The following is a 17,403-nucleotide window of genomic DNA, read 5'->3' as shown; positions in this document are numbered from 1 at the left end:
GTGAATATCCCCTTCTGAAGGATACGTTCAGGAATGAGGCTGAGGGCCTAATTTTGTCACAGCAAACTGGAGGAAACTTGCCTTTAGTGTCGGAGGGCTCTCTGGGGGAGGATGGGCATTAATACATTCCCCCCGCCCATGCCGTGATGCCCCACAAAAGCAGCTCTCATCCGGGGAGAGCATCTGCCGTGGAGAAAGCGATGCCAAGACAGGCTCCTCCATGGCAGGGAGCCCAGTGTGAGGGATGAAGACGCTACAAAGAGCCAACGGAAACAGATCAGATTCTCATTCCAACCCAAGGGTCCTCAGATCAAATCCTGGCTGTGAAAACACATTTCCTCCTACCCTAGCACTTCCCGCCTCCGTGTGAGTGGGGGTGTGAGGGTGTGGGTGTGTGTGCCAATGCATATTTTGCTCCCCAGAGACCCCAGCCTGGCCCGTTTGCAGGTCTGAGGCCAGACGGAAGTAGTCAGCTCAGGAAGTAAGACACTCACCTGCTTTGTGAACCCATCCATAGTCATCGGCCTAGAAGGCAGACTTCCCAAACCATTCAAACATCAAGAATATGCAGATAGGTGCAGATGTTCACACATGCAGTGTGCATTTCACATGAATACATCCCTCTGCCTTACTGGGTCTGAAAGAATACAGCCGAGTCTAGACCTGGAAGCACAGTGTAGAGGAACTGACTTCCCTCACACAGATGCTCCAACCAACAGCTGCAATTCTCTGGGTGTTCAGGTTTCAAAGGAGATCACCCTACCTGTGCGTCCCCACCCGCCCTGTGGTCAGCATTCCAGTGTGGAGGGGCTGCTCTCCCTTCCATAACATGAACCTGGCCAGACTGGGGAGTGCTGGGTGGATGCGGGGTGGGCTCCCGAGTGCTTCCTACCTTGGCAGGCACCCTGAATTCCCCATATTCCTTCAGCAGTTCCTGAGTCTCCTCTGTGGTCTCTCCAGTGGAGGTATGTGTTGACAGGTAATATTCACCTGTTTCTTGGATCCAGTCCAGCGCCTGTGGGAGGAGACAGCCCACCAGTCCCCCAAAAGTCAGTTATCCTTAGGAAAACATGCACTGCCACACTGTTTGGGACAGTGTGACAGACCCGGGAAATACTGGCACATTCACTCAGCAGATAGCTGACTGAGCCCTCTCCTGTTAGACTCGGAATAGCCTACCAGTAAAGACAGCATCTCATCCACTAGCCCTCATCTTCTAGTCCAGGCCCAGCATCGTCCACGGGTTAGGGGCCATTTAAGCCCAGCATCTCCTCCCAACTCCTGGTACAACGTGCTTGGTAAAGGCTGACTGACGGGTAAGTGACAGTCCGTTCTCCTTCCTTTCGTCAGCACCGCCTCCCGTGTCTACTCTGCCTGCCTCCATGACCCTCTTCCGGACTGTCCCATGCTGTGGCCAGCTGGGCGTCCGCACAGTGCCCCGAACGGAGGCGAAGCCGGGAGAGCCGCGGAAATACCTGCTTCGCGCTGCGCTCAAACACCACATATTGCTGGCACTGGTCTAACCGCCGCTTCTTCAAGGTCCAGAAGTGCAGGACGCGGTTCTCCCTCTGTAAGAGCTCGCTCAGGATGGCTGTGGGGCAGAGGAGAGGGGCACTGGCTCGGGAAGGCCCCAAACAAGTCTGGCTGGCTGCTTGCACTGCACACCCCAGCTGCCAGACACCTGAGACTGTCCCGCCTCCCCAGGGGACCAATCCAGGTACCCGAAGTGAGGACCAGAAAGCATTTCCCAGAGGGGAGCAACATCAGAGGGACTGAGGCGGGAAACTGTTGAAGAGGTTCCATCAGTGAAGGGAGGAAGAGCATGCCCCCAGGGGAACTTAAAGGTGACCCTGATTCTCTTCACCCCAAAACCAATCCCTGATAGTAAGAGACCTTGGGAAGTGTCCGCTCTTAAAATGACAACTAACTCACTTGGCCCCTGGAGCCTATGGACAGCAAGGGGACTTGATAAGAATCCCAGCCCCTCTTGGGTTCTGGGAGAGGGTGGGAGAGGAACAAGAGCGTGAGGACCAGAGTAACTGCATGGGCAACCCGGCTCACGAGCCCCACTCTGTGCCCTGTACAGGAGGCGGTGCACACGGCACCGGAAGAGCACGACCCCTAAGTCACGAGCGAAGGGGAGCTGTGTTGGAATTGCGTCCACCTAGAATCACGTCTCTAGGTCCAAGTTTCTGTGTTGTTGCGATCTGATCATAAGAAAAGGTGAGAGCTTTCCTCGTGTTACCTCCAGTGATGTCAGGTGAGAGGACATGCACAAGGCATGTAGCCCCATGGTGGGCCACGGCAGGTGTCCATCCGTGTCCAGTCTCTCCCTCCTCCTGTCACTGCAGCAGCAGCTGGCCACGTGCCCAGATTCCCTATGTGTTTTAACAGTGTGCTCTAGGCTGGAAGCACTCACATTTAGTCTGTATTATGTCTGCCTCCGGCTTCCTGCTAACTCTGTTAGATACTAGTACATGATAACGATGGTACGAAAAATCAGTATTTATTAAGCACTCACTCTGTGGCAGGCACATATTCTCACGTCAACTCCCCTGTGATGCACGTGCCTTTATTACCTCCATTTACAGATGAAGAAAGTGAGGTTCAGAGAGGGCAGGTACCTTACCCAGGGTCATTCAGATAGGAATGTTTGACTTCAGAGCCTGAGTCCTTAGCAGCCTTGGTCCTCTGGGCTATAGGGGCTGTGAAGCACAGACTACTGTGCTTTATAGAAAGGGGCACCTGCACCCCAATGTTTATAGCATCAATGTCCACAATAGCCAAACTATGGAAAGAGCCCAGATGGATAAAGAAGATGTGGTATATATCTACAATGGAATCTTACTCAGCCATCAAAAACAATGAAATCTTGCCATTTGCAATGATGTGGATGGAACTAGAGAGTATTATGCTAAGTGAAATCAGTCAGTCAGAGAAAGACAAATACCATATGATTTCACTCATATGTGGAATTTAAGAAATAAAACAGATAAATAGGGGAAGAGAAGGAAAAAATAAGATAAAAACAGAGAGAGACAAACCGTAAGAGACTCTTGACTATAAGGGAACAAACTGAGGGTTGCTGGAGGGGAAGGGGGTAGGGGGATGGGGTAACCAGGCGATGGGCATTAAGGAGGGCACCTAATGTGATGAGCACTGGGTGTTATATGCAGCTGATGAATCACTAGATTCTACCCCTGAAACTAGTAATACACTATATGTTAACTAAATTGCATTTCAATAAAAAATTTTTTTAAGAAAGGGTACAACCAATTTGCAGTGCTTGTACTTAGAACTTTTCATGCATCCTCTTGGAAGTTTGATTCTCTCAGGACAAAATCTGTCTCTCTTCCCTTAGGCTGAGAACTTTCACAGGTCTCAATTATCCACCAATCCCTATATCCATGCCTTTATTATGTAACTTTTTAGATCCTCCCCAAAGAGACAAATTGAGTCTCCTCACCCCCGCCCTAGGGCTCAGCCACGTGACTTGCTCCGGTACAGGGGTTGTTAACAGATATTATACAAGCAGGAATTTAGTGTGCTTGTGCCCTTGACCTTGCCCTCATCACTGTAAGAGTTTTCCTGGGTAACCCCTTCTTCAACTGAGGTCCCAGAATGAATACATGTGGAGCAGACAAGACTCCACCCTGTAGTGAGGCCCTAAGGCAGCCAGGCTTGCAGAACCGCATTGCTGAACCCGGCCAAGACAGCTGATCCCCAGCCAATGCACAGTGACTTGAACAATAAATGCTGACAGTCGTATGTCACTGTGTTTTTGGTTGTTATGCCATAATAATTGCGCCTTTAACAAAAACTTAAAATAAGTGGCACTGGCCTTAGGTCCAGGCAGCGGGTAGAAAAGAAATGGGTATAGGAGAGATTGTAGGTCCCTGCTCAGATGGAAGCCTCAATTGGGCAAAGACAAGTGAGAACCAGTGTTTACTTTAATCTTTTTGTCTCCTAATCAGAGCTTTGCTCACTGCAGAATCTTACAGCGTGGTTAAGAGAATCAACCCTGATCAGGCAAAAATCCTGACGAGTTTCAGATTTCATTTCTCCCCTTCTGGAAAGCTTTCCCAAGGACAACAACCTGCCCTCACCCCCATGAAGGTGCAGCATATCCTGCTCTTTCTGGGAGTCTGACGCTTGCGGCACGCTGAGGTATGGGGGGGGCATGTGCTCGCTCAGCAGGCTGCTGGCCTCCCCCACATGGCTGCCTGAATCACTAAGTCAGAACACAAGCGTTGCAGCATGCAGGATGGGCCAGCCAGCCACAGGGTCCCTGGACCTCAAACGGGGAGCACATCTGGGAGAGGAACCCTGCCTCCCTCTTCTCTGTAGAGAATTTTATTCCTAAATTTAATTCTTCCCAGTGGCCTCTGATCTTGCCACCTCCCGAGCTCCCTGAGCAGCGCCTCCCACTATCAGCTCTGCAGCCCTGGGCCTGCCCCACCCCTCACTCCAAGTCAGTTTCAGCTCCCTCCCTGGCCTCGGTCTCCAGGCTGGGAGCCCTCTGCTGTGTTGAGATGACATTTGTTAAATTCTTCACCCACTCGGGCGCCTGGGTGGCTCAGTTGGTTAAGCGACTGCCTTCGGCTCAGGTCATGATCCCAGGGTCCTGGGATCGAGTCCCACATCGGGCTCCCGGCTCAGCGGGAAGCCTGCTTCTCCCTCTCCCACTCCCCCTGCTTGTGTTCCTGCTTTCGCTGTCTCTGTCTCTGTCAAATAAATAAATAAAATCTTAAAAAAAAAAAAATTCCTCACCCACTCAAAGGCTAATTTCTGCATGGTCCAGCATAAGTGATACCACCGATAATTTAAGCTTAATGTGGTCACATAATTAGCAATTATTAAAGGTTACTGATTTTTTCATGTAATTGTACACTTTATAGAATTCAGAGAGAGATTAAAGACTTCTAGACCAGTACTTAGCTAAATTTTATGTGTGTACAAATCATCCGGTTGGGGTTGGCAGGAGCTCTTGCCAAAATGCAGCTTCTAATTCAGTAGGTCTAAGGCAGGGCCTGAGGTCCTGTTTCTTACACACTCCCAGGTGATGCCAGGGCTGCTAGTCCGGGGGCCACATTTTCATGAGCAAGAGTTCAGACGCCCTTCATTTTAAAGTAAGAGAACTGAAGTTTTAAAAGCTCACACAGTAAGTAAAAATGTAATAGAACTTGGTTTTACGATTCTCAGTCTGTGTCTCGTTTCCAGGCTGTAAGATAGCCTAGTCTGTGCTTCTTAATACGTTAGCACGTCTGGCTACTTACATTTAAACTAATTAATATCCAGTAGAAGGAAAAATTCAGTTCTTCAGTTGCATCAGCCACATGAGTCAAGTGCTCTGCGCCCACTCGACTAGTGGCTTCTATATGCACCGTGTAGATATAAGACCATGTCTGTTCCTTCAGAAAATCCTGTTAAGTGCTGCTCTAAGATCAAGATGAACGAAAAAGTGCTAGGGAAATTTTATCTTCATTTTCCTTTTCCCAATCCCGATGCACGTTTAAACATTGCCCCTGAATCCCCACAGCCCATGCCACCCCACATCGAATGTCTTCTTATTGGAGGAGAAGCAGCAGGAGATGCGGGAGCGCATAGCGACCAGGTGTGCAGCATCCGGTCTGTGCTGCTGACGCGACTCGCGGTCGGACGCCCGCACTGACCTTTCACCTGCTGCTCAGGTCCCCGGGTGTGGCCGGCGGCACTGGGCATGCTAACGTTGTTCCTGTGGATGTACTTGAGGAACACCTCCGCGTTCCGCCGTGCCAGGGTACAGGCCTGAAAGAGACCGAGGCGTGAGGACCCCAGCAGGGCCATGGGCTCTGAGACCCTGTGGAAGGGGTGTTGGTGGAGAAATTTCTGGAGCTCTGGGTGAGCAGAGCCCCGGAGGCCACTTCTGGTTCACAGACACTCCCATTTCAGTGCGGGAGGCTCACCCTTTTGTGGCGTAAAGAATTACTCCTTGGGCCTCTCCCCCCCTTCCCATCCCAGAGAAAAATCAGAATGCAGCCATCCCTTGACTGCCTCTCTGCTGATTCAGTATGACTAAGGTCATAGGTACTAACGTCTCAGGCTGGCCTTCCTCTGTCACCAGAATGCCTCTTAGAGGACGACGGGAGTAAGCCACTCTCACATTTGTTTAATTTAGACTCCAGAAAGCAAATTTGGTAAACAAGCCTATTAACCATACATTCCCTATCTAAATGGAAGTCACCCACATTTAAAAAACTTATCTGTCCTTAAAATCCACCCCCACCTCAATAACACTAATATCCTGCTGCTGGAAAATATCGGATCCACACACAGGAATAAGAGCCCTTACACTACCCTCTTTATGCCTCCCATCAGCTGTGGGTGGCAGAGAGGACAGGTCACACTCTCCTTGTGCCCACGGAGGAGAGCCAGGCCCAGAAAGGGAGCAATCATGAAGCACACCTGGGCTGGAATCTAGGACTATGGACAGAGTATTTCTAGTTTCTCTCAAGACCACAGAATTTCTGAATTTCTTTAAAGAGCAGAATTTTTTCCGTTGTATGAGTCTGGAGACAGTATAAGTCTCCCCTTATCCACGGTTTTCATCTGCAGTGTCCGTCACCCACAATCCACTGCAGTCCCGAAGCAGGTGGTCCTCCTGATGTATTGTCAGGCCAGTAAGTAGCTTATTGCTACATCACAGTGCCTACGCCATTCCCCTCACTTCGTCTCGCCACGCAGGCATTTTATCATCTGACCCCATCACAGGAAGGATGAGGACAGTCCAGTGAGGTTATTTTGAGGGACAGACCATACTCACATAACTGTTATTACAGTATATTGTCATAGTTGTTCTCTTTATCAGTTATCTATTATCAGTTGTTCATCTCTTACTGCGACTTATTTATGAACTAAACTTTATCATAGGTGTATATGAGTAGGGAAAAGCATGGTATATATAGAGTTCAACACTATTCGCAGATTCCGGCATCCGCTGGGGGTCTTGGGACATATTCCTCATCGATAAGGGGGACTGCTATTTACCCTAGTCCAATAATTTTCAATCTACAGTTTCCAATATTATCTAGACCAAACTGTCAAACTTTAATACCTTTTTATGTTTAACAACTGATTCTATAAATTACATAGTAAAAAATTATTTTAAGTTTTGCATTAACAGTAGGGGTTTCTGGGAGCTCTGGTAAAAGGCTGTTGGGTGGGTCCATCTATTATGAGGTCCATGAACTTAACAGCTGGATGGTGGTCCAATTTTAGTGTATGTGCTGCCGAAGTGAGCACGTGGATGGTGCTCCAAAGCTAAGGTATCCAACACAGATCAACTAATACATTTAAATGGAACAGCTCAATGTTCCATCCATCGGGCATTTAATTCCCACAGCAACAGAGAGTTTCTCACCTATGCTTTTAGGCATGTACAGAAGACATTAGACCAGAACATTTTCTTCTTCCATTCTTCAAAAGAAACATGTAAGTTTATGAAGTAGTATCTTTATACGTCTTTTAAAAGTCATATGCTCTCTTTCAGTCATTGTTTTAAACGTTGTTTTATGGTACTGAAGACTTTTAAAATCTCTTAAGCCCGGTATAAAGCCTTTTTATTTAATCTTATTGGTAAGAGCTGATTACTAAGGGTTTTGATTGATTTCAGGTGCAGACACCTGATAGATAGGAGGAGGGTAGGGAGAAGCCATCTCAAAAAGAGAGGGTGAGAGGGAAAAAAAGTGAAACTCAAAGGGGTGGTCAAGTAGAGAAAATCCCTAATAAAAGAAAGTCAGTTAATTACAGAGTTATAGAAAAGCAGTGGCAACATGTCAGGGTATAAAAATTCTCTTTGTACTCTCAGAGACCTGAAAGGAAGCAGAACATGAAAGCAAGAAATTTGAGAGTAAACAGAGCCTTTAGATAAGTTTTAACACAGACGAATCTGTCAGAGAGATGATCAAAGGCTGGCAGAAAGAGGCTTACTAGGACTTTCCACACTAGCTGAAAGCCTGCTCAGAGCAGGACTGTGCTTCTTCCCTGAGAAGCCGGGGCTCTATTAAGAACAAAAGAAACAAGATGAGGTATTTTTCTCTTCATGCAACAGAATAAATGGTGTTACAGCTATTGGTTATTGATAATTGTTAGATTGGCAAATAAATAAGGTGTCTAAATTTATTTAATTTTTGCCCTAAATTTTGCATCATCCATTTATAAAATATTTATTTTAATACTGCTTTATATCTAGACATATATATATATAAATTTATTTATTTTAAGTTATCCCTACACCCAACATGGGGGCTCGAACTCAGGACCCTGAGATCAAGAGTTTGCATGCTCTACTGACTGAGCCAGCCAGGTGCCCCCAAGGCTTATATATTTCAATTGAAAATATTTTCATAAACCAAACATAACTGGGTGAAACTATGTGTTTTTCTCAATTACCAACATCAATGGGATATTAAGATATTTGAACATGGCCCCTGCAGGAATGGTATATAACTGTCTAATTATATAGAAAGTGCTGAGAGAAATAAATAACGTTGGAAGCATAACTTTTCAGCCTTTCAAATTAACTAGCCAATATCATCTCTATAAATGCCTCCCTTTAGATAAGAAATGAGGAAAAACAGGTGGATGGAAAGCCCATATGATGAAGTGTATGTGTGTGTGTGTGTGTGACCTTGGATTGACAGTGTGCTCTGACCTTAAGAAAGGCCTCCTTTTGTTCCAAATGTTTGCTGATGAGTGGGATGACATGGTCGATCTCGGCTGCTGGCCCCAGTTTATCTCGTCCGCCACACCAGTCCTCGTCTCTCCGGTATTCTTGCTCTAAACTCTCCAGGACACTACAGACCTAATGAACCACAGAGGAAAGGCTCAGTAAATTAATAGATCAGGGAAGTGTTTTCTGAGCACCTTCAGCTGACAGAACCCCGCGCAGGTGACACGTTTCATTTGAAGCTCACTCTGTAGATTTAGAACATGCAGTGCCCCTGGGACATGGAAGGGAAGTCCACAATGCAGTGGAGCTCGGGAGACAGATTAGGACTGAGAGATGGATTCTGGAATCATCTTCTGACAGTCGTTGGCTGAAGGCTGACATCACTTAGGGATAGTATATAGAGTAAGAAAGGAAGAAAGACCAGTAATTTCGGGGGTTTCAAAGTGATTTTTATATATTCTATCACTGGAACCTTATGATAATTCTGTGAATGTGGCAGAGCAGGAAAATCAAGTTTAGAGAAGATACTAGGCTTGCCCAACCATCGTCACTTGCCCTATAGGAAGTAGCCCTCAACAGAAGTGAAGGAGGAAGCGGCTTGTGTTGTGGGACTCGTGGGCCATCAGTGAATGTCTTCTTTCTCCTCCCTTGGCAAAAATATCCCAGCAAAAATTGTCTAGAACTATTGTTATAAGGCAATGACATCTTTAGGCCTTCTATTACAAAACAGACATTTTCTTCGGAGGATAATAAATTTGGGTTAACTTAAAAAATAGTTGCTCTCCAAGTGCTAAGAAGCCATGCTTTAAAAGCAAAAGCATTTTGAATGGGACTTGGATGGAAGTTAGGTTGGGTGTAACAGAAGGGGACGCAGGGCAGTCTTGTGTCAAGGCCTAGGGAAGGGTGCAGAAAATAGAAACTCATATCCTTGTACTTTCCTTCAATAGGCTCTGAATGCTTGGATATGGCAGCTGGGGGGTGGGGGTGGGAGGGGGACAGCTACAATATCCTGGGTCCCTTTGCCTGAGAAAGTCATCCCTTTTGCTGAAGAGTGTGGTGTTGGATAGGATGTTTACTGAGTGATGAACTGAGCTGAAAGATGTCCCAAGCAGCATACCCTTGCAGCCAACATGCTCCCCATGTCATGAGAAGGCCTGTCCCTGAATTCTGACTCCTCTAGCACCACTCACCTCTCCTCCTGCAAGGCATGAACATGTGTAGGAGGGCCCACATCTTGAGAGAAAATGGATTATAGACAAGCAAAAACTTTAAGAAAAGACATAATTATATACCATGATAATACTGGACTAAAATCAACTTGGGAACTAGAAGAAATGAAAAGATTATCAAGCATAAATCCTTTAATTTAGCAGGTAAAGAAACAAATCCAGAGAGGTGACCTTTGGCAAGGTCAGTTTGGGGTCAAATTTCCTGATTCTTTAATGTAGTGCTTTGTCCCCTTCTAGACCCATCAAAAACTAAAATTTGTGTATGATACTACACAAGGATTAAACCTCATTTAAAAAAAAATCTGGATACAGGTATTCCCTGCTTTTCACAAGCACCTCACTTTTATTTATTTATTTATTTATTTATTTATTTATTTATTTATTTATTTATTTATTTATTTGAGACAGAGAGAATGAGAGACAGAGAGCATGAGAGGGAGGAGGGTCAGAGGGAGAAGCAGACTCCCTGCCGAGCAGGGAGCCCGATGTGGGACTCGATCCCGGGACTCCAGGATCATGACCCGAGCTGAAGGCAGTCGCTTAACCAACTGAGCCACCCAGGCGCCCCGCACCTCACTTTTTTGAAAGACCTACATTAATACCTGTTTTTTGCTAACTGAAAGAGATACGAGGACGGTTTTCACTTTTATGAAAAAAGGTAAAAAGTGAAAAGAGTGTTTAGCGTTTGTTCTGCAGTGAGCTGTGGAGCTGTCCCAGAGGCAGCGTGCACCCCAAGCAGTGAGAGTGACCCCCAAGCTCCATCCCTGGGAACTAAACCCAGCATCTCAGCATCCAGCTGCCTCAGCTCTGAACTGTGTCTATGACCATCCGTGCTTTATCTTGACTTATTCTGTGCATCCGTTAGCAAGATGTGTCCCTAAGATTTCAGAAAGGCCTAAAAGAGGCTACTTTTTGGATCTGGGAATATTCAAAAATTTTTTCCATATAAGTCAGTGGTCATTGCTTCTTTACATCTGATCTCAGCTTACAAAAGTTTTCACAGGAACACTCTACTTTCAGATAGCAGGGGAAGCCTATATTTAGTCGTCTGGCATCATTTGTTGAAGACTTCGCTTTTGAATTGTTTTGTCAAAAATCAACTGCATATTTGTGGGTCTACTTCTGGAATCTCTATTCTTTTTCCTTGTGTCTATTCTTACACCAACACCATTCTGTCTTGATCACTGTAGCTTTAGAGTAAGTCTTAAAATCAGGTAGTGTAACTCCTCCAACTTTGTTTTTCTTTTCAAGATTGTTTGGCTATTCTTTGTATTTCCATATATATCTTACAATCAGCATATCAATTTTTACAAAAAAGTTTGCTGGGTTTTGATTGGGATTGCGTTGAATCTATAAATCACCTTAGTCTGCTGTTCCCAACTCTGGGGCCATCAAAGGCACCATCACTCTGAAACAACAGAAAGGAGAACGGAGAGAAGGTGTGGAGGCCACAGGGCCCTCTGACAGGCATGTTTTATTTACTTTCAGATAGACTTTCCCATGGCCCCTGTAAGTCACCCAGAGGAGAATGTTTCTCTGATCTATTTCTACCAGGGAGCAATTCCAAGGAAGAAAGTATTTTACATTGAGTAAAATTACTTCTGTTTTAAACCTCTATTTCATAAAAGAATTCCCTGAAAGCACCCAAATCAGTTAGAAATCCTCTTAGCCCTTGTGCATATTGCTGTACAGATGGGAAAGTAAGGGGTCTAAATCCTTGTCATCCTGCTGTACGTATCTCCTGCCTTTTCTCCCACAGCTGCACCATCCTACCAGCTAGGCTCATAGTCTACTAGGGACAGACAGCTGTGTTTCCTCCACCGGACGGAGAGCCCCATGAGTAAAAGAGCTGTGTGTTTTCTAAGCCTAGTGCCTGACTGTGGCACATCAGATTATGTCCAGCAGATTGTCACCCTACTCTCCTGACCTTCACTGGAGGCATAGACTTCCCTACCTCACTGATGTTGGCTTGGCCGTGTGACTTGTTTTGGCCAAAAGGATGTTAGAGCATGTGACATAAGCAGAGACTTGAGATTTGGGGCACAGTAGATTTTGGGCTCTTGCACTCCTGCTTTTCACCATAAATTTGCCTCAAGTAGTTACTGATCCAGGAGACTGAGAGACATGAAAGCAGATCTAGACCAGATCTCCAGCTTGGGGCCCAGTTCTACCAAACTCAGCCAAGATCAGCTGAACTCAAATACTTAAAAACAAAATGCTTATTGTTTTATGCCACTGAGTTGTGGGGTAGTTTGTTATACAGCATTATTGTGGTAGTAACTGACTGATACAGCCCTCAAATCTAGTATTCAGCATACACCTAATTTCTCCTTCAACACCTAGATCTGATGAGTTTGAGATTTTACAAGAAACAAATCACACGGTTCACTTCTTTAATGGAAAATATTATAAGGAGGCTAACTGTAGTTATTTCCACATCATTACTCTACTCTCAAAGGCTAGTATTGGGAGGACTAGCTTCTTCTTGAGGGAGATACTACAGATTTGCAGGATGAAGGGAAAAAACAACCCTGCATTGACATTAGTCCCCCATATCCCACAGCCCTTCCCTCACCTGTTCAGAAGTTTTATAAAATGCCACAGAGGCATTGACTAGTTTTAGCCGGTCTTCCATCTTCAGCATGAGCTGCTGCCAGTGGAGGGCCACCTTCTCGGCACATTCCCGGATGGCGTCGGCGTCATAGTGGCCGGCCTGGAGCAGTGCCTCAGCTTTCTGCTGTACCTGCAGGGCACTCTGGTGCGTCTTCTGCAAGGAAGTGGCATGAAAGAGGGACTGGGCACAAGGGGAGGAGAGAGAGGTCCGTGGGAACGACCCAGGCGTGGTACGGGAGGGGGTGGAGTGAGGCGTGAGTGGAAAGATGCAGAAAAGTTAAAGAGCTTTAAATGGTGGATTCAAACATTTTGTCATGATGATTAAAACATCATTGATCTTAAAGCACATTTTAAAAAAAAGAACATCATGCATTTTCATTAACCGAATGCTCAGGACCCTAACTCCGGCCCCCACTCCCCTACTCGCATCCCTGGTTCTAAAGACATCTCAGTTTCTGCGGCAGAGAAACCGCATTTCTGTATACATCTGCTCCCTGACCGGTTCAGACATTAGCGAATTTTTCTTTTCAAATCTAATCATAAAACTGTTCACTGTGGTGAGTTTTCAAGGAGGTTACTGCTGAGCCCCACTTGACAGGTTAAATAAACACAGTATGTAAGAAAAAAATCTCCACATAATACAAGGCTCAGCCAACAACACAATCATTTTAAACATTAGTTGAAAAGGATTCCAGTAGAAGGAATAAATTTGGCAGATTAATAAAGCCTAAGAGTAGCATCTCACCATCCCTTAGCTACCCCACGAAGGGAACAAAGCAGTATAGTAGATAATTCAGCTCAACATGTAATCCCTACATTATTACATTACTTATGTTTGCCTCTAGGACTATATACATATGTATATATGTATATATATATAAATATATATGGTGCCGGGACAGTTCCCAAGAGCTGACCCATTCTGCACTCCCTTCTTTTCACCCCTACATCACCTGGCCCCCTTCATCCCATCCCAGACTACAGTCTGCACAGTCCTATTTATTTCCCCCCGTCTATCACCCATCTCCTGGCTTCCCTTCCCCGTCTCTGGAATCTGTACTCAGTGTTCGTTTTTAGCATGACAGCCTCTAGCAACCTAGACTCCTTTATTCCCTTGCTTGGCCACTAAGTTAGCCCTCAATTGTGATGACCATATCAGAATTTGAGTTCCTAAATGTTGAACACGGCAAGAAAAAGTAAACTGAGGGTCAGAAATGATCCTCTACAAATCCCTGATTTCTTTCTCTGTTTTACTTATTGGCACCATTTTCTTTTCCTGTATCCTAAATACAGGGGTACCCCAAGGTGCACCCTTGGTGTGTGTTCACTTCTGCAGAACTCTTATCTATTCCCATGGCTGCTATTACTTCCTTTTTGTAGATGATGCCCAGGATTCGTCTCTCATGCTACATTGCGGACCCTCATCTTTAATTGTCTTTGGGTGTGAGGGTGAGCTGCCTGCCATACTTCCCACTCGAGGTCAGCAGCACTGATTCGGTTGCTCTAGCTGCCTGCCCCATGTTAGCCACTTACAATGATGCATTCTTAGCAAAAGAAGTGACAGGTCTTCCTGGGGAGAGGAGGAATGCTCGTCAGTGAATGCAAATGGCCTGACTGCCCTATTAGAGCCTCCAGCTTCCTCCCGGACATTTTCTCACGTCCCACATCTAAAACGAAATCCCTCCCTCTGGAAGTATCTTCCCACGGCAGTCTACCATTTGTATTGATGGTGCCCTCCTTGTTGTCACCTGGGTTTACAATCTTGACATCATTCCTGACTGCTGTTCCTCACCCCAAGTCCCAGTCCAACCCACTGCATGCCTAGACCGCCGCGGTGGTCCTATAGTTAGCCTCCTTGCTTTCCATTTCTGATCCATCAAACCCATCCCTTACATTTCCAATAGATCAATTTGGTTCTCTGTAATAGCAAGTGCTTGGATGAAGTGACTCCTAATGTTCTTCTGGCTCTAAAACTCTAATTTTATGCTATAATTATCATTCCCCTCTCTCCATGCAAAAGCCTTCAGTCATTCTCCCACTGCTATGAAATTAAGTCCCAACTTCGAAGGATGTCCTTAAAAGCTCCTCCCAATGTAGTCTTGAACTACTTCCATAACATTATCTATCATCTACTACTTCCTTACAAAAACCCTCTGAAAACACACTCTGTGCTTTCTTATTTTTGCTACCTTCATTCTTCCTACCTTTTAGTGAACAACAACAACAAAAAAATCTTTTTGGACAGCCGGAGACTCACTAAAAACTACTTTTTTGAACTCCTATATCACCCATCTAATATATTTGGCTGCTTCTCCATACTTAGACTGTGAAACTCTCAAGGCAAGCACTGTTTTAGAAATCACTTTAACAACTGTCATTTATCCAAGGGTATAGTCTGTGCTAGGCACTGTGCTTAGGCATATTTTTTCTAGTTCTTATGACATCACGACAAGGTGGATATTATTATTCCCACTTCACAAATTAAAAACCTGAGGCTCAGGCTGGTTGAGTGACTTGCCCCAAAACATACAACCAACAAGGTGATGAAACTAGGAATAAGATTCAGGTTTGACTACTCCTATGTTCACTCCCACCATATCACACCACATTATTTTATCTCTAGAGTTAGAATGGTATCTACAGTGCTTCATGCAGAGGAAGGGTTCACCAAATGAACATTAGTGATTATGATAATTAACTGGCTTCTCCTCAATATATGAAGCCAGCATATAATTGTCATCAAAACCCCATTATTATGTCTTTTTCTCTGAGAGTGAAGGAATAATTCTAATTGTCCTATAATTTAGGCTATGTAATAAATCCTCTTCCTTATTCTGAAACTCATTATCATCTGATGGTCCTTGGAACTCCATCCCCTTTAATTTCCAAATGACAAACTCCTATGCACATGACATAATCTTTGCTTTGATAAGCTTGAATCATTCTTATGCATTTATTTCTACTATTATCTAATCCTATTGAGTGTTATATCTTTAAGACATGGATTACCAAGGATGTTACTATATGATTTTAACATAGGAGTACATGGAAGAAAATTGAACCAAATCAATTGAATTTATTATCCAGTTTTAACTACTTACTCTGCCATAATGCTTATGCTTAAATTACATAAGAGGATTTCAAATAAAATTGATTTCAAACTGAGCTTGTCTCTATGATAGTCACCGTTCTTGAAAACACATCAGCCAGACCATTTTGCATACTAACAAACAATAATTTGGGTTTGTTGATAAAGCTATGCTTCTGGCTGCTGTGTGCTGTTCTCTGTTTTGAATGGTTCTGTTTTCCTAAAACTCAGAGTACTTTAGGTAAAAATTCTGACCTTCTTTGGGGAGACTAAAATCTTTAAACCAATAAGGCCACCCAAGCTAGGGTGAGCAGACATCCTAGTCTGCCCATGATAGTTCTAGTATATGCCTATTTTTCTAGCTGAGTTATTAATAGTTCCCTTTTTCCCTCTTAGAAGTATCTCAGTTTTAACAATAAATTATCTAGTCACCCTACCCATAGCTGTTTTGTTTTCCTTTATGGAACCCAGGATTCTTTCTTAGGGTCCAAGAAGACAAATTATGTTCTCTATCAGCAATCACTGGAATCCAGTAAGTAATTACAATCAAAATGGGCCAAGTCAAACTAGACTAGTTAGATCCCCTTTCAAATTGCATAAATCTTCCCTGGCATATCTTCCCCTTGATGCAGAACCTGGTCTAAACCAATGCTTTTAGAAAGAAGCACAAGGCTACCTGGAGAAGGAGCATATTTGAAATTCATTACTTTAGCTAGGCTGCAGACACTGCCTGCCCTCCATTCCCGTGATCTTCCAGAAATCCTATCTGCTCTGCCATCTCCTCTTCAGACCATAGACATATACTCCACAGGGGCCTCATGGGATCTCAATATCAATTCCAAGAATATTTGATCAAGTTGCACCCATGTAATTAAGAGACATACATGCTTAGTAAGCTTCTATTCTGTACAGGTACAACAGCACTGTTACAAATTAATATACTGTTTATGCAACTGGTGGAATGCTAATGCATTCACCCACTGTTTTCCACTAGCTCGTTGAAATGCTCTAGCATGTCATGATACCTGGTTTTATTGGCTCAACATTTGCTTAGGGGACAGGAAAGTTAATTACCTGATAGGGCAGGTTAATCTTCACATTTGAGATAAACGAGGAGGAGGTGTGGCCAACAGTGGTCTTCTCTGCCTCTCACCCTCACAGCTTCATGCCTCGCTCCTAGTCTGTCTGCCCAACCTCTGTTCATGCTGGCTCTCTATGCTGCCTCTCTATGGGGCTTTCACCGCTCTGTATCTGATTCTCCATTGTGACCCCAATCTTGATATTTCCTCGATGGTGAATAGATCTTAACACTTTGATATTTGTGTATGCCAGTAAACTGAGACAGAGGCAGCTGATGATAATAAAGACTCTCTCCTCTGCTGAGTTCCTCCTTAGAAAGTGATTGCCCACACTGTATGTGCAATATATAGTCTATTTTAAAATCTCAAATCCCAGACAGTAAACTACCATTAGTAATGCTTCCTAAGAAGACAGCAGGCATCTTATAGAAACATGTCATTTATGTTAATGCTACGTTCACACATACAAGATGGTTTCTAGAAAATTAAATGGTTGAAATCAATCAGTACTAGTTTAAAAATGGCTAGTAATCAGTTGATTACTGTATTAAAGATATACTTATAGGCACGAACAGTTAAAACTTTATCATTGTTGTGGAAAAGTCTCCTTAACAATCATTCTTTTAGTAGAAGATAACACCTTTGCATTTCTTACACATTCAAAAGTGGGTTGAGTTTTAAACG

At 44.5% G+C, this 17,403-nt stretch overlaps 1 protein-coding gene across 15 annotated transcripts in view; it reads right to left on the bottom strand.

The window, feature by feature from the left end:
• KALRN (kalirin RhoGEF kinase) overlaps nt 1-17,403 on the bottom strand; it is a 655,214-nt gene that overhangs the window by 259,971 nt on the left and 377,840 nt on the right. For 12 of the 15 annotated variants that reach the window (XM_064572015.1, XM_064572104.1, XM_064571764.1 and 9 more), the window contains 5 exons: nt 12,515-12,733; nt 8,693-8,842; nt 5,673-5,787; nt 1,476-1,591; nt 893-1,015 (listed from right to left, as the gene is read on the bottom strand). In XM_064572015.1, coding sequence (XP_064428085.1) covers nt 893-1,015; nt 1,476-1,591; nt 5,673-5,787; nt 8,693-8,842; nt 12,515-12,733 — 723 coding nt within the window. The remainder of the gene's footprint in view (nt 1-892; nt 1,016-1,475; nt 1,592-5,672; nt 5,788-8,692; nt 8,843-12,514; nt 12,734-17,403) is intronic. The other 3 variants (XM_064572061.1, XM_064572137.1, XM_064571777.1) reach the window with 1 other exon arrangement.

This window comes from Mirounga angustirostris, unplaced genomic scaffold (assembly GCF_029215605.1).
Source record: "Mirounga angustirostris isolate CCGP_5_RB_7025 unplaced genomic scaffold, mMirAng1.0.hap1 SCAF_1, whole genome shotgun sequence".
NCBI classification, from domain to species: domain Eukaryota; kingdom Metazoa; phylum Chordata; class Mammalia; order Carnivora; family Phocidae; genus Mirounga; species Mirounga angustirostris.
Note: the sequence above shows the minus strand (reverse complement) of the source record. Positions and strands in the feature narration are given on the sequence as shown.